The sequence below is a fragment of the Perna viridis genome, chromosome 8, assembly GCF_037379345.1.
Source record: "Perna viridis isolate PV_CMFRI_1.1 ecotype Kerala chromosome 8, ASM3737934v1, whole genome shotgun sequence".
Lineage (NCBI taxonomy): Eukaryota > Metazoa > Mollusca > Bivalvia > Mytilida > Mytilidae > Perna > Perna viridis.
Window position 1 is genome coordinate 48,587,901 of NC_142452.1, and position 18,422 is coordinate 48,606,322.

At 32.9% G+C, this 18,422-nt stretch overlaps 1 protein-coding gene across 2 annotated transcripts in view; it reads right to left on the reverse strand.

Moving 5' to 3' along the window:
• The window catches only part of LOC148610807 (uncharacterized), a 102,309-nt gene that overhangs the window by 37,127 nt on the left and 46,760 nt on the right, over positions 1 to 18,422 (reverse strand). For both annotated transcript variants that reach the window (XR_015924775.1, XM_088596184.1), the window contains exons 20-32: positions 17,138 to 17,291; positions 15,669 to 15,925; positions 14,515 to 14,547; positions 13,116 to 13,313; positions 12,401 to 12,536; positions 11,128 to 11,295; positions 8,438 to 8,667; positions 7,289 to 7,447; positions 6,619 to 6,808; positions 5,319 to 5,558; positions 2,832 to 3,049; positions 2,175 to 2,280; positions 1,284 to 1,400 (exon numbers count right to left, since the gene is read on the reverse strand). Coding sequence is in view for 1 of the 2 variants with exons in the window: in XM_088596184.1 (XP_088452310.1) it covers positions 1,284 to 1,400; positions 2,175 to 2,280; positions 2,832 to 3,049; positions 5,319 to 5,558; positions 6,619 to 6,808; positions 7,289 to 7,447; positions 8,438 to 8,667; positions 11,128 to 11,295; positions 12,401 to 12,536; positions 13,116 to 13,313; positions 14,515 to 14,547; positions 15,669 to 15,925; positions 17,138 to 17,291 (2,206 nt within the window). In the remaining variant the exon portion in view is untranslated. The remainder of the gene's footprint in view (positions 1 to 1,283; positions 1,401 to 2,174; positions 2,281 to 2,831; positions 3,050 to 5,318; positions 5,559 to 6,618; positions 6,809 to 7,288; positions 7,448 to 8,437; positions 8,668 to 11,127; positions 11,296 to 12,400; positions 12,537 to 13,115; positions 13,314 to 14,514; positions 14,548 to 15,668; positions 15,926 to 17,137; positions 17,292 to 18,422) is intronic.

Here is an 18,422-nt window from a genome sequence, read left to right on the forward strand (position 1 = left end):
ACTTTCGGTTGCGCAATGTATGTTATGCATAGTAGAATTGTACTTTAAGATTAAAATATAAAACAAATGTGTTTTACACTATAGAATGTTTTTATTGTTAAAATAACGTACAATTAGAATATTATTGTATTTTTATAAATTCTCATTAAAATATTTGTGAACTTGTTGGAAGTGAACGTTTTTCCAACAACGCATGTCTTCCAACAAGTGACGTAATTACACTAAAAAATTTAGTCTTGCTGAAACTTTTGGCTGTAAACTTTAGTATTTTTTTAGAGAGCTATATTTTTAAAGAATGAGTATTTATTTTTACTTCAAATGTATTTTTTTTGTTAATCTTTTAAGAGAAAAGTCAAGGATAATGGTAAATTAGAAATTTTGGTTTATTATAATTATAGTTAAATTCTGAACTTTCGCAGGCAAAGCTTAAGTTAATTAAATATCAACTTCATAGAACTTTGCCATCCATCGGTTTAATTTTTGAAATAGGAATAAATAGGAGATATTTGGATTTAAGGGAGTTTTCTTGAGGCAAGAAACTATTTTAAAAATGTACTCGTATTGGAGGACAATATTTGTACAGATAAACTTTCATTGTACAACCTCAACGAGGAGTTGAGAAGTACTACTGGTTAAATGCATTGGTGATAAACCAGTCATTTAAATTATATTACAGTCAGAATAAGGTTTTCTGACAACTCTTACCAAATCAAAAAATTGTTTTTCTAAATTAATAATTTTTAGCAGGACTCAACTCAGATATTTTCCTATGCATATTTTTAATTTTATTGTAATTTCATGGGTAAGGAACCTATGATTATTCATTGTCCTATCTTTAAGTATTGAAGATATATTTTGGTACTACAATGGATTCTTGCCACATGTACTAAATATAACCCATCATTCCCCTAACCTGTTACTGAGCTGAAGGTTACCCATCATTCCCCTAACCTGTTACTGAGCTGAAGGTTACCCATCATTCCCCTAACCTGTTACTGAGCTGAAGGTTACCCATCATTCCCCTAACCTGTTACTGAGCAGAAGGTTACCCATCATTCCCCAAACCTGTTACTGAGCTGAAGGTTACCCATCAATCCCCTAACCTGTTACTGAGCTGAAGGTTACCCATCAAGCTGCAAACCACAATTATAGGGTTGCCATTGAGGGTTGTAATTAATAATACATATGTTTCCCTACCAATTTCAAAGTATGAATAGGTATTGAACTCACAACCTCCTGCTGTCAATGCAGACCACCCATATGGTGTGTAGTAATGTACTGACCTGTTACAGTAGCATAGTAAACAAAGCCATTCTGTAGATTTAATCCATGGAAGGCTTTGTGGTTGACTACACCGACACTCTCCCACGGTACAACGTCATTGGCTCCTTCAGATGTACCTTAAAAATAAACAACCAATGCTTGGATGTCTCTATTTTTTATTTCAAATCTTATCTTATTCAACATAAAGTGAAAAGGATTAGGCAGCAGGCAAAGCCTATGTAAACCCTCTCTTCAATGTCTAAAAATGTTTTGGAAGTACTAATCCATTTAAGAACCAAGCAGGCCATATACAGTGATAAAGTGAAAACTGCATAAATCAAATGAATAAATAAAACCTTCGGACTCATCCAGACTTTGGAAGTTCTTTTAAATACATTTTGAATCTGTGTAAAAAGATTCAATTTAAACAGGTGAATCTTGGAAGTAAAAAAATCTTTAAAAGTTGACTGAGCAACCAGTTGGGTTTCAAAATCCATTTTACAGTTAAGAAGAAGAAGTGCTACAGAAGTTTTATGGTTGTTATCATGAACTCTTGCGCTGTTACAGTTTTCAGTGGAGTCCAAGTTGCTCATTTATTTTTATTGCTTTGTACGTATTATTTTGGTTATTACAAGTATTTTGTTGTGCATCACTGTTTTCAATGTCTGGTCTTTTTCCCCGGATTACATTCTTTTGATTCTTGGTTCCCTTGATTACTACTGTACTACACTGATAGACAGATGGATGTTTGAATAAATGGACACAATTGTTTGGGTGTTCAAAGTCATTCCTGCATACCCCCCCCAAAAACAAAAAAAATAGTGTGCAAGCAGGTATACATAAAATAACTGGTGCATTTTTCAAGCTTAATTAATGTGTAATAGTCAAAACAAAACACTCATTTGACTTACCTATCCCGACAGTATAGTCCATAATCCCTGTAGGATTTGGACCATTACCAAACTCTTCTACATCAATGAAGGCCTCCCAGTTAACATACATCTCAGATACAGAACTCTGAATTTAAAAAAAACCAAATGAATACCATAAACATGATTTGACTATCTTATCTAACAGTTCCTTCTTCCACCAGAAATTGCTGACCACTGTGGTCTAAAAATAGCAATGGTAGCCATGTTTTACGCATGATACACATAATCAACACCATTATTAATACAGGTATGCTAAGGATGCTGATGACAATGTTTGTTAACTATCCACTGAGTTAAAGAAAAGTTCACAACTGACGAAACTGACAATGGACACCAAGTGATGACAAACGCTCACATGGCCTTCTTCGCCTTTTTTGACCTAAAGAGCAGAAACCTGGTATGATATTCAACCTTCATATCAAGTCTCAGCAAAATCTATTAAATGGTTAAGGAGAACTTATTTTAAAATATTTAAAATTCAAGTGAAGGCTCAATTCACATTAATACTGCAAACTTTAATAATATATATTTGTTCAATTAAGGTGAAACTCACATAATATTCATGTGAAAATCATGTAAGAATATATTGTCTTTGTATATTACTTTTTTCCATGACACTGAAACCTATCAAATTACCTGGTATCTAATATCAGGACTATGTGATATCCAGACCTTTCCTGCCATTGGTGGTGTAAGGTCGACAACGACACCATCACTACATGTACTGACAGCAGGTAGTTCCTCCATCCACGTCCCACGATCAATAACCTTCAGGTCAGCATGGACACAAACTATGTACCTAGTACCATGCTTTAACTCATCAGCAGTAAATAACTCATTCATGTATTCATTACCTGAAATAAAGATATCAGATCTGCTCATGAGCTCACTATATGATAACCCTGTTTGAAACTTATAAAACCCTCCTGGTAAATTATCTTCTTTTGTAAACATCAAGCAATACTTATCTAGTTTCCTGCATATCTATATTCAATGCATAATTTTCATATAAAATTTCATCAAAATCCATGAAGCATTTAAGAGAAAAAGAAGGATGTATGGACGGACAAACAGACAGGGTGATTTCTTTTAACCTCTATAACCTTGACTTATTCAACAAAATAACATACATGAATATATTTCAAAATAATTCATCTTCAGCCAAATTGGCTCTTATAGAATTGATAACTGGAGAATCCATTAAGGAACTATTCTGTTAAACTGAAGCATGGAAAAATGTGATACAAATTAATGTGTCCTGTGAAAGCACCATTTTTTTGTGGTGAACTAATTTTCAACTTTTTATTTTACCAGTAAAAGATGAGCAAAAAAGTAACCACAAAATATTTCTTTTACACTTAGAATGGTTGACTATTTTTCACAACCATAAAAACAGCAAACTAGAGGCTCAAGAGAGCCTGAATTGCTCACCTGGTTAACCATTTTCTTATTTGAAAAACTTGAGGAATGAGACAGGCTAAGTTAAAATCAACTAAATTGTCAAATGCAGGAAATGCTTTTCATAGCACTTTCATGACCTTAACCAGAATTTTGCTAAAGGCAGCAATTTTTGATTTTTTTTTCAAAAACCTGTCTTATGATCCCTAAGTTCCATTTTTAGTATAGGCAGCCATATCTATTTATGGATTAAAAATCACAATAGTCATTTTGAGCACAATACACTAAAGAACTATTATGCGTATTTTCATTCAATGATCTTAATGATCAAACGATTTTAGAGAAGAAGATTTTCAAAGTTGTATATGTGAAAAAAAAACAACAAAAAAACTGTTTCAGGGGTCATAACTCCTACATTAGTCAATGAATGGTTTTGAAAATTTCGGCATAGATCCTTCTCACGATGCTTAACAATTTTATCGAGCCAAAAATTTGGTAAAGTCAACGGTTTCTGAGTTATTTACAAAAAACTGACATCTGACCCCTATGTTCTATTTTTAGTTATGGTGGCCATGTTTTTTCATGAATCAACAATCCCAATGGTCAATTTGTGTGGGACACCCTCAGGAATATATATGCCAACTTTCACTGAATTCCTTGCAATGGATTTTGAGAAAAAGATTTTCAAAGTTGCACATGCGAAAATATAAAAAAAACTGTTTCAGGGGCCGTAACTCCTACATCAGTCCACCAATCGTTCTGAAAATTTTGGCATAGGTCCGTCTCATGTTGCTGAACAATAATACCCTAACCAAATTTGCTAAAGGCAACGGTTTTTGATTTATTTGCAAAAAACTGCCATCTGACCCCTATGTTCTATTTTTAGTAACCGCAGCAATGTTTTTTCATGAATCAACAATCCCAAATGTCATGTTGTGTGGGATATCCTAAGGAACATAAATGCCAACTTTCATTGAATTCTGTGCAATGGATTTTGAGAAGAAGATTTTCAAAGTTGCACATGCGAAAAATGCAAAAACAACTATTTCAGGGGCCGTAACTCCTACATCAGTTGACCAATTGTTTGAAAATTTTACCATAGGTCCATCTCATGATGCTGAACAATTTTACCCATGCCAGAAATTTGCTAAATGCAACAGTTTTTGAGTTATTTGCAAAAAACTGCAACCTGACCCCATATTCTATTTTTAGTAACAGCAGCCATGTTTTTTCATGGATCAAAAATCCCAACAGGCATTTTGTGCAGAACACCCTAAGGAACAATTATGCCAAGTTTAAAACCTGTCAGTCCAGTAGCTTCAGAGGAGATTTTTTAAAATTTGTCCACAATGACGAAGACGGACACCAAGTAATGGCATAAGCTCACTTGGCCTTTGGCAAGGTGAGCTAATAATGTTCATTCTAAAAAATCTACCAAAATTAGCAACTGTATTAGGTTTACATTTAGTATTTCTACAAATTTAATTCTAAAGGACATCAAAAAAGCTGTTAAAATAGGAGATATTGACCTGCCTACTTGAAGTTCACCAATATCACAATTTTTATTAAGTAACCCTATACAAACCTTAATAAAAAATGTGATATTAATTAATAGAAATTGTGATATATGTGAGTTTTATACATTTACATATTTTTTGTTTTTAACAAATTATGCCTGACTTTAATTATGAGTTAACAAGAACTTTGTTTTGAAAAAATCTTTACCAGTTGTTCCACATCTAATCTTGTCTGTATGGCTGCAAGGCTTAGTCAGTGACGGGGATCCAGTTTGTTTATAGTAAGTTGTCACATCAACACTCTTGCCATCCAGAATGGCGTAGGTATAGTCACGATGACGTAGCGTTGGCCATACAGCTGATATGATGTTGCTGTAAGGAGTATAGTCAACATCTGGTTCCGTCCAGAAGGCATTCTGTACCAAGACTATTGCTTTGCCTGTACTTTCTGCAACAAAAAAACAAAACAAAAAAACACAATTCTTATAATATACCTCTTCTGTTTTTCTAAAATCAAGTTTCCATATCTCTGAAATAAAAAATTAGGAAATATAGAAAAAGTAAAGAAAACTTCTTAAATGACATCATACCAGAAAAATATTAATATCTGTGAAAGCATTTCTTGTTTATCTTACAATATCTGGTCAGATATTCGCACTGGTATACAACACGTCTGTTAAAAGAATGGTGAACAAAAATACTTTAAAAAGACAAAATAAATCTGAAATCTATCTAATATATAATCAACAGAATTTAATGTAAAATTCATAATCCCTTCCACATGTGTTTCTATATGAAGTGCTTTTGATCTGGAATCACACACAAAAGGGTTGTAACGATACTCACTTTCCACAAATGATAATAATAGGATAATTAATTGGAAGGAATGAATAACCAAAATATGATCTCAAGTTAAATCTTACTGCGTTCTTTGCACGAGTGGTTATATTTTGGTTATTCACAATAACCAATTGATTATCCTATTTATTATATAGATTTCCTCCATTATTTGCTGCTATTTTCAACATAAATTTCAAATTTTGTGAACGGCAGATTGATATCAAAGTTGTGACTTTTTGGCGGGAGAAGGTAAGAGAGCGAAATTACCGAATTTATTTCAGTGTGAATTATCATAATCTATTACACTGAGAACACTGATTAAACACTGCTATCTATATAGTAACTAGCAATATTTGACATTAAATATTTACTTGATATATATTTTTTAGAATGTAGTTTGATGGTAAACTCTCAATAACAATAATCCTTGACATGAGTGGCACCATTTGTTTGGTGTATGGTCGCTTATGTCATAAACATACATGTACTGGTACTTTAAAGTTCATTTTAGAATAATAACCTAATAATATTCAATCAGTTAATTGTGAATTACAAATTAAATTACAACCAAAGAAGAAAATAAAAGTTCAATTCTTTTTTTTTATGTTTTTAAATTTACCATCGCACCATTACATAGGCTCCCTCCCCTAACAAAGAACAATACAAACCATCAGAATCAGAGCTTCCCTTGGCATCAATAACAATATTTGGTATAATAAGCTTCGGATTGAAGGCATCACACTGTTTTATCTCCATGGAAACAGTGGCATACATTTTGACCTGGTTAAAACCTCGAACTGTAAATCTTTTACATTTGGTGAAATCCATTACACCTGTCAAAGTCACTTCAAAGGTCATCTGAAATAACATTTTAGTAATTGGTATCATTATACCTAATAAGTAAACTTAGAGATAAGACTCATACCAACAACATATTGGGTGAAAAATTTCCATGAAGTTGTTGAAATATGCAATGCAATATTTAAAAAAAATATACTGCCAGGTTGTTGTAATTGTTACCTGTGAACAAAATACAATAAAATTCCCCCCCCCCAAAAAAAAAAAAACAACCAAAAAACAAAAAACAAATACTTTAAACTGCTATTTGTCATCTTAGACCAAGTTATCATTACTTTTTTCTATGTTGAGAAAAACCCTTCTTCAGAAAGTTAATATGTCATACTGTAATTTGAATTACTGTTATTACAACCTTGAAAATTTTTGCAAAATTTGAAAAAAAAATTACCCCCCCTTTTTTTCTAAAAAAATTCTTTCATTTTAATTGAGCCTTCTCTTCACGATCTTGATCCTAAACATAGGATCTTATATTTAACTTACTTCTTCACCACTTGTTACTGCTATATCAGTCCAGTTAGTGTAGATATTGCCGATCACTGAATCGTCAGTTATAGCGTATTCATATCTATCTACTGCAGCATATTTCTCATTAATGTTAGGTATATCAGGGTCATAGAATTTATCTATCTTCACTGTCAGCTAAAAGAAAGAAATAAAGATTTTTTGACAAATTCTATTTAGGCTTTTCTTGTTTACTGTGAAAGTACTATTATTGGTGGGATACCAAGCTTTGTGGTTTTCGTGGGTGAGCCAAACAATGAAATTTGGCTCCCAACAAAATGGAGATTTCCACTGAATTCAAGAATCTACAATATTGTGTTTTTTCCCTAATCCATGAAAATTTGTATCCATGATTTAAAATAATTTCACAGTATGTAATTTTTTTTTTCAACCTCTTAAAATAAAACATTTCTTCCACAGGTCTCATCAGTTTCTTTTTACAGTTCTACATCTTTGTCTGTTGGTGTTTCTTCAGCATTATATACTGTAAAAGTTCCCCGTGGATTCTAATATGACATGCTTCAAAGCTCTTTAGACTACAGCCATGGTAAAAAAGTAATAAACACATGACCAACATTTCGTGCAACACTTAGGCTGCGTCTATTTAAAAAAATTAAGAAACTAGTCAGATTAGAAATGAAATAAATCATCGAAACTCCATTTTATCATTGTTTTACCACAGGCTGGCCATTTATGCCATTATTTATTCCTCACTCAAGGTAAAACAATGTGACATAAATGGCCAACGTATGGTAAAACAATGTGACTTAAATGGCCAATGTATGGTAAAACAATGATAAAATGGAGTTTCAATTTGAAGTAGACAAAATAAAAGGCCAGGAGAATGTATCTAACATTTGTAGAAGTGATTAAATATTGCACACAATTTTTTACCCAATTCATTAAACTAGTGAAAGTTCGCTTTTTTTCTTACAATTTTTTGCAAAAAAATAAATAAGGGGCCAATTACACCTATAAAATAACCTCAACTTTTCTAATTAAAAATATTTCAAGTAAAACAAAGATTTTAACATGCTTTGTAAATCTGGCATATTAAGTATAGGCTTAGTAGCAAGTAACTAACAGAAACATGTTGCAAAGATAAAATTTATTCCAACTGGCACTAACCTTTTCGGAACTTCCATTCACATGATTAACTTCAATACTGCCTGTAACAGGTGGATTTGATATGACCATGACGCCATCAGTTGACACTGGTTTGAAACATGTCTGTCTGGCACATAGTTTTAACGTAATTCGGTATTTATAACCTGGATTTAATGACAATCTGTTGGTCCCCACACTAAAACATGTGGAATTAATGTATTCATAGTCTCTGAATACTGTCCATGTGGAAACTGGAATGTAATAAAACATGGAATTGCAAAGTGTCAAAGGAGAGAAAATATGTTGAAAAAGAAAAAATTTTGGAACACAATAAATGAACGTCATCAAGTATAAATGACAAACTGAGGAAATGACCATGATTTTGATACTTTGGAAAAAAATCAGCAAGGGTGGAACAAAATGTATACTTCTCTACTCTCTTTCCGATGTATACTGCTGTACCCTCTTTCCGATGTATACCTAGTTCCGATGTATTATTAATATCCCTTTTTGTACGGAACTGATTGCATGTGCTAGGGTCAGAGGTCAGAGGTTGCCGACACTGAACCCGGCCTATTTCATAAAAAAAAAACAACAAAGACCAGCTTGCCAGTATTCCAGGTAATTTTCAAGTTTTAAGCTCAGCCTAGAATATTTCCAATTTTCCCAAAACCTCTGTATGCCATATTATTTAATCCCTTTTAGAAATGTAGAAAATACACATGAAACCAATCAATCGATATTGATTTATCATCTGCCATTCACAAAGCATCCAAAACAACAATCATGTGACCAAAATATGTCATGTGTCATACAAATTAACTATGGAAAGCCAGATTAACAAAAAATGAACATTTTTTGAGGATTTGACAAATTAAAATATCAAACATATTTTCCATCATCTTAAAAACATTCTGCTTAGAAAAATTCAATGGAAATTAATAGTTATGCAGTATTGAACACTAGACAATTTTCACAATGAACAAATTTAAGCTAATTTGAGATATTTTTTTATTTACAGATATATAAATAAAATGAAGAAAAAACAGTATCACCCTGATGCTTAGAAATCTGCCTTCAATGCAGTAAAGAATGGACATTTTTTGTTACAGTTTTTTTGCTGCTGTTGATTTTATTAAAGTTGTTCAAATGTATAAATGATTTAATTTTCTAAGTTTGAATTAATTCAAATGAAAAATAAGTTGCGCAAAAATGGTATATGAAATACTTATATAAGAATATTTAATATTTATGAATTAAAAATTAGCAAGTTTCAATAATCTAATGATTGAGATCACCTAGTATATCAATTTTAAGTAATCTAAAATATTCTAAATGATTTCAATTCTTAATGAATTTCAGTCAAATAATTATTGAATAAGAATTGAAATAAGATAAACATCATTCTGAAATAATTTGCCTTAAATAATGAAGTGTTTAAATTCTCACATACAAATATTTCTCTTTAAATAGACTAAAAAAGTATATTCTATAAAGTTATTTTTGTCCAGTACTAAATAAATCCAATACTAGCATATTTCTATTTATTTAGTTGAAATGTATTGTATCCCATATGGCTCCCCATACTTGTTTAATCTCTGAACCGGAAATGCACAGATTTGGGGTACGACAACAATAATTGCGGATGATTGACATTTGATTTTCTGTTACTGGCGTAATAATCAAATAAAGACATGCACATAACATAATTTACAGAAGTGGAAAGTAGAATGTCTGAATTTTATTTTTATGAATAATATTAGCATCGTCTGGTCAAATTGGTAACTCGATAGGAAGAATATTATTTTGACCGACGGAATGGGGGTACCCCAGTATAAACTTGATCATCAAGATAGACTCACATATAAAAAATCAGCTCAATATCTGCAAGTGTTTCGAAATAAAGTGCAGAAAACTTCAATTTTAGTAATTTTTTTTTAAATTCAAGGGCCATAACTAGGACAAAAAATCAGCTAAATATCTGCAAGCATTAAAAAATTAAAATTTTTCAGTGTTCTAGGGCAATAACTCAGACAAAAATTTGCGACACAGAACAAAACATAAACTTGATCTGTAACTCATCAAGGTAGACTCACATACCAAAAATCACCTCAATATCTACAAGCATTTAGAAAAAAATTTTTTTCTCTGAACTGACAGACAGATGGACAGAGTGGAAATCTAAAGTCCCTTTTGGCTAAAGCTGGTAAAAATGGGGCATCTTATGGGACATTAAACTATACCCTGCCATCATCAGGAAACCTTTGTGGAATGGACAGACAGACAAAAATGCAACTTTTCAGAAGGCATTACATAATGCCTCACAACTTTGTTTGGCAGGGTATAGAAATGAGCAGCTCAAACACTAAAACCATGGGTGCTCCTTGAAAGTGAGCAGTTTCCTTCTCCTTCAAGACAGCAGTCATGTTGCTAGTTGTAGGTCATGCAAAGTGAAGGAGGGAAACATCTATGACAGATAATGGCCTGTTTATCTATATAGAATATTTGTTTGCAAGAAGAAGAGTATCAAAATTAAGGTATGGTAGATTACATGCTATATTCTAAGAGAAAAAGTGACCACGAATGAAATCTTTGGTATGACTTGACTGAGATCAAACCAACAACATTCAGCACTGGAAATGAGCATGCTATCACACAAAACCACCAAGATGGTCATCCTTAATATAAGAGTACAAGAAAAACATATTCACAAGAAGCCTGTGTCCTCTGTTCCACCTTGAAATAAGCATCAGGAGTGTACCACTGTATGTTGGCAGGTATCGTCCAATAGGCATTCATTGTATTGGTTGATGACTGAGCATCAATATCAGTCTCACATGGAACACGATGATCCTGTTCATGGTGTGAGAAAGTCTGACCTGAAAATACAATCAAAATTTGTGTAATACCCAAGCACACAGAAAACATCATTACAACATTAATATCCGTGGTTGCTTATTTTCAGGGATTCTGTCGAGTGAACATACTCCCAGGTATCAACTATTGTGATTTAAAAAAAAATATTAGCATTATACTATGCTTAAAATCAATTTCACTGGTACTATTTTCCTTGATTTTCTGTCCACTGCTGAAATAGTGAAAATTAGTATGTTTACAGTACTGAGAGTTAAAACTCACAAAGGATACCACCTACACATTTTGATGCTGAATTGAGTCATGGAAGCTTAAATAATTTATTGCAATGGTGCATACCATTTAAGAACAGAATCAGGTGATATATGATTTAAATAAAAAATAGTTTTTCAAAGGTCAAGGTCATATAGAAGTCATGAATATACTCAACACATTATCTCACGGGGATACACCCATGTACCAAATATGGTATTTCTACATGGATATGTCATCCACAAAAGGGGGATTATAATGATCTACAAGACAAACTTCAAATCAAGCATATGCAGTGGAACAGACAGACAGACATAGAATTTCCTATATGTGCTTGGCACGTGGACAACATGCTTACTATTTATGCCAACAACAAAAGGGAAGATATAATGATTTACAGTCCTTGAACTGATCCGCGCAACAATTTGACGGATCGATGACCGTTAACTGATTGATCACTGATGGATCAATGACAGATGACGGGTGACCGATGTGATCGCAGTTTTATGTAAAATGACGTAAGATGTGTTTGAAATAAAATAAATGTAAAATACAAGTATAAATTGATGTATAAATCTATTACATCATGTAAATATGTGTAAAACAATAAAAACCGTAAAATACAGTGACCGCTCCGTGGTCACGTGATGCGATCACCAATTTAATGGATCAGTTTGATGGATCAATGACTGACCGGAAACTGATCGGGGATCGATGAACGATCATAATTTTTGTTGCACAAATCGGTTCAGGTACTGTACAAATTGAACTTCAAATTACGCATTAACTTGGAAACAGACAGACAGACATAGAATTTCCTATTTCAGCTCTGCAACTCTTAGTTACAGACATACTTACTGGACAAATTACAAGGAATTCCATCAAATATCTCCACCCCTGGCAATGTTTCATACTCTGTTACTATGGCAACACCATCAGACGACACTGACACAGTACCAACTGAGGTCACTGCAGTCACAGTGAAATAGTATTTCTACCAAACATAATGAAGGGAATAATCAATATAATGAAGATCTTTTTGTTGTATTTTAACACAAAAAAGTATATATATGTTGTTATTTTGCCAAGTAGGCTAGTAATAGAAGAGGAACTAAGTTGAACATGTAGACAGCCATTTTGTTCAATTTTATACTTTGATTAAATATTTACTATCAAGCAGAGCACAGCTACAACTCTTTTATGGGAGAAGACCACACAAGTCCAAAACTTTTGTGTCCTATCCCCATTTGTGTTAGAGCAAAATAAAGATCCTCATAAATTTTACCTTTTTAAGGCAAAATGTGATAAAAATTGTGAATTTTAACACAGTCACATGACATTCCTGTGTACTGCTGAGATTATTCTGGTTCCTGGGACTACATACCAGCTTAGTTACTAGTCATACACTGTCACTGTAAATTTGTATAAGTGTAACATACTGAATATTGCAATCAGGAACCAGTTTATGCCGAGATATTCTGGCAAAAGGACAATACAATACATCCTAAAACTTATATCCCCCCTTTTGTTCAGCTACTGAGATACTGTTGACAAATAAAATCTAAAAACAAACCTGGAAGGCTGTTAGAGGGAGACCTGTTATAACAAAAGATGTACTGGTTCCAACATCAGTAGGAGAGGTTACATCATCTCCACCCATTGTTGTGCCAACACTAATCTTGTACGTTACGGCAAGATGTGGATGAGCAAAACCAGTCCAACGAGCAACCAGTCTTGATGCATCCGTATGAAAGTCAATATCACAGATATCCTATAAACCAAGATCATTATTACTATTTATCAACCAATGAAAAGCTCTTACGTAAGTTATGTGATTATTCAATCCCTATCTTCCCATAATGAACAACTGAAAGTTTGTGAAACAGATATTGTATGAATTTTCCTATTTGATAGATCAGAATATATTTGCTTTGTTTCAATCACAGGGCTCTCTAGTGACATAACAATTACAAACATCGATTGCAGTCATTCAACTTATGTAATCAGTTACAAACTGCTGCAGAATATGCAGCACCAATTTCATTTTCATCAGAATTAGACAGATGATCCCATTGTCTTATGCATACATTTATTTCCTTCAGGTCTCATAAAAAAAAACTTGCTCTGTAATCATATTTAAGTAGATCGGACATGACTGTGCTACACATAAAATGAGGTTTATTTTCTCATAGTTTCAAATTGATTATGATATTTTTCTTCAATTGTCATGAGAAGTCAGGTAATTGAAGCCTGGCATCCAATCAATGTATCAGACTTTTACCCTTTCACCCAATAATAATGATTTACTATGACATAAGTTGACATAAGTTGAAACCACTTTCCTCATGAATAAAAAACCTGTCTATAGAGATCAAGCGTTGGACAGGATTCATTTTTGAACCTGTGTATTATAAAATCCTGTCCTTATAATAAAAAATTGTCCAACTGAAGTTTCATTTAGGCAGGTTTTAAAAACCTGTCTAAAGCAACAACTTCTTACAATAAGTCATAGTATTTTTATTCTTAGTTTACGAAAACTTTTTCCTAAATTTTGCAAAATTGGAAAAAAAATAAGTTGAACTCCTCCAATCCTGTTTTTTTTTTTTCATGCAGTAAAAATAGAATTATAGATCATAACTAAATTAAAGAATCTGAATTTATGTTATTTTTGATGTAGAAAGTTGTTGCACATTGTTTTTTTTTAAATTTAAGCCTTGTCGAGATTAAAGATATTTGTTTACATTTTTTAATAATCTCCTAGTGAAATAAAAGGAAAGTATATTTTTTAGGTTGATATTAAAAAAAAATCAACAGCAGATAATTTTTGTTTTTTTCGTCCTCCTACCCATGTTTTATCCCCCAAAAATTGTAATAGCTATGGCCTAATGTGTTTCGACAGTCTTAATCAAAAAGAATCTTCAACTCTACTAAAGTTAAGTTTAACCATGTTTCACTGAGTTCAAATATCTTACCTGTAAAGCTAATGGACCACTAGCAATATATTCCTACAATGAAAAATAAATAATTGATTGAATGATTGATTGACTGTATTTTTATAACATATTTCATGCATTCCAAGAAGACAATGTTTTAGGTGAGTTTAGTTGTGTAATATTTTTTTCCACAATGGCCAGATCTAAAAGGGGGAAGGTTGTGACATGCTAAAGTATTTTAACCCCATGGCAGTTTTTGGGCATGTCCTAAGTCAGGAATTTCTAGCCTCTATGTATTGTTTTGTTTTCACTTTCAGTTTACTTTTAAGTTGCTGGAGTATTTAAAGTACAACTGTTTTGCTGTACCTGTGTATAGTGTTGTTTTTTGGGCTAGTTGCAGCCTGCCCTGTGGTGTGAGGGTTTCCTCATGGTTCATTGAAGACCCTTGTTTGCCTTGAGCAAACATTTTTCAACCCAGTGGAGTCGATGTCTCTTTGACATTTTCACCATATCAATTCTCGTTATATTTACCATGCTTTGTACTAGTCTGCTAAGCTGAAATAAATAATGTGCTAGCACACAGTAACAACACCCTGCATGTAAGCATGTCAAACAATTTGAACACATTATTCTGACCCTGAGCGAATACAGAGGTGATAGTGGGATGAAAGCTATGACACAAAGAAGACTACACAAATTGACTACTGTGAAAATACTTTAATTCGTGGATACCAATATTCATGGATTAGGGAAAAAAAACAAGTTCGTGGATTCTTGAATTTGTGGTTTTGAGGTTTTCAGTATACATACCAGTTGAAACCTCCTTTTCGTTGGGGACCAAATTTTGACCAAACAGCCCACAGAAAGGCATGCCGCCGCACTCAGACACATTACAGCCCACAGCGAGGCATGTCGCCTCATTCAGACACATTACAGCCCACAGCGAGGCATGCCGCCTCACTCAGACACATTACTGCCAACAGGGAGGCATGCCGCCTCACTAAGACACATTATTCTGATTCAGAGCCAATCAGTTATCACTTAATACCCTCAAATACCACATATATGGTGGAGAGGCAGTGACTTCCAATTCTAAAGTCTTTCTTGTAACATGGCTGTGGATTAAACCTCCAAAGACCACTCAAGGCAAGCACACTCTTAAGCAAAAAAAAGCAAATCAAAAAAGTACTTACAGCTGGGTCAATATCCAGTACAACACCCATTGATGGCAACTGTACATTGTGAATGTAAGCAGTGGATGACCTAATTGTCACTAGTCCTGCAGTGTTCCTCACTTTAACAGAGATGTAGTAATAGTGGTTGCCATGGAACCACCAATTAAGTGACATGACACCAGCAGCAGTACATGTTGGTGTTGTGATGTCAGTACATGATCCACCAGCCGACAAAGGCTGAAATGACTGGATCTGTGTTCCAAGAGCTGTCTCACCTACAAGAGTAAAAGCAAATAAATTAACATACCATTAGGGAAAATTTAAATTTAAATTTTAAAAAATCTTTCTGTAAGTTCACTGACTGTCCGATGAAATTATAAGCAGATAAATCAGCCATTTTCAATACAAGAAAAAATATATTAGACATGAAAATTTCATACCAGTTAACCTTTGAATGCTGAAAGAGGGAGATCTCCCTCTTTTCAACTTTTCTAAGAGGGAGATTTAGCATGGCAACTTTTGTCACAGAAAAAAAGGACCATTTTGCAAGAAATTCAAAGATAAAATAACAATATAAAAATCTTGTTAATCTACTTAGGTCTTCCAATCAAATTTTGAGTAATTAGGAAAACAAAAGGATTAATTATTGGTTGATTGTGTATCAATGATTATCATGTTACATAAACATTGCATTTATATCAATTTAAAAAGTCATTTAGAACAGAACTTGTGCAATATTTCTGCTATGTGGGAGACTTTGGGGGGAGAAATTTGTGAACGAGGGAGATTTGTGTCTCCCACTTGGAAGACTTTCTCAAATAGGGAGATTGACCCAAACTGAAAGAGCCTCCCTCCTAAAGATGAAGGGTTAACAGATATAATTTTTTTGCTAAGTTCATAGTAAATAATTATCCACAAGATAACATATTTGCAAGAACTTTAAAGAGAATAGTTTTAAGACTTCTGATTAGAATTTTAACCCCACATCAAATGACTCATTCCTAAAATGACAAAAATAACAACCTGCAAAAATTAAGTATATAAATCTTAATTTAGGTATCAGAAATATGCCAAATTCATTTACCTTAAATTATCTGTAGTAGCTTTTTAAGCATTCTAACAGTGTTCAAATATGCACTGTAACTGATATAAACAGATCTTAAAATGTATTTTTTAAAAGGGAATTCAATGATGGTTGGGAAGGTTTTAGGGATATGGTTTCAGAGTTGGTTTAGATAGGTTTTGGGGAGTTTAAGGATGGCTTGGGCAGGTTATTGGTGTTGATATAGGGTGGGTTGAAACAGGTTCCAGGGGAATTCAAGGATGGCGTTAAGCAGAGTTAGAAGTAATAGCCTGCCCGCCAGCCTGAGACTGGCATTTTTTTAGCAGGGCGGGCTAATTTTAGCAAAAATCCATTTAGCCATATAGTAAATGTATTGAAAAATTGTATTCAGGGCTGGCTAGAATTGAGGTTATGCACTACCTACCAACAGAAAATTCATAATATAAACCATAAGGCTCCTCGCTGTCTGAGAATGTTCCAGTTGGCCACTCTGCCACTAAATAGTCCCCAGACATAGTCAAACTGATGGTTCCTGTGAAGTCTGGAGGGGTGGTGTCCATATAGCAAGGGCCAACAGACTGAAAGATCAATTAAATCAGTGAGCTAAAAATTCTTAATGAATATTAATAAAACTCGATTATAACAACTGCAGGAATAGTTACAAAAAAACAATAATTATCTTCTATCAGCAATATTACATATGAACTTTTGGAGGTTTTTGATAATTGTGAAATTTGTAGCATGAACAAAATTTTAAAGATTACATGATCTAAAATAAAATTGTGATCTTGCACATACATATGCATTTTTAGATTTTATATCAAGAACTGTCATTTCACTTATATCTATAAAGTGAATGTCAATCCATACATCTTATCCAACTTCACACACAACTGCAAATTTTGTTCCATTTCACCTTTTTCCTCAATTTTTAAAATTATCCAAAAATTAATTTGCATTAACATTAAAAAAAAAACTTTTGTAACAGATTATTCAATATACTCAAATAAAATCAATTTCAGCTTAATAAAATAATTTCCTTGATAACATAAGATTTTCAAAAACTTAATACTTTTTATCAATTTGAATATTCCCGCCAATTTTACTGAGTTAAAATCACTGCTTTTCACATCCTGTTTATTAATGGTAAAGAATTAATGAAAGGATGGAGAATTTGACTGGTAAGTGTGTTAAATGGAAGATGCTTAACACATTTCATGTTTCTTCACACATTAGTGCAAGAACTAAATTTCCTAAATGCAAATTTATTACTAAACATCTTTCAAGGCCAAAAAGGAGTCCCTCAAATCTCCAGTTAATGTGAAAATACTGGTAGATTTTAATTTCATTTGCAGAAATAATAGAATATCATGTAGTTGAATAATTGCCAGAAATTTATTTTCTAGTTATAAAAGATGTATTAAATGATACAAAAGGAATTACATTTGGACTATATTTTTGTGTAGTCTTCAGAAATAGTAGGGTAGTTCCAGTGATAGACCGATGACATAAGGTACTTTGATCCCCAAAGATCAAAAGCCAAAAAATGAGTGTAATTAGAACCCACAAAATAGATGAAGAGGACCTAAATCTGAGAACCAATAAAATACATTTAGTTGGAATGAGAACTAACAAAACATGTTTGTTTGACCTGACAATATTTTAGTTGGCATGACAACCAACAAATTTTTTTAGTAGACCTAAGAACC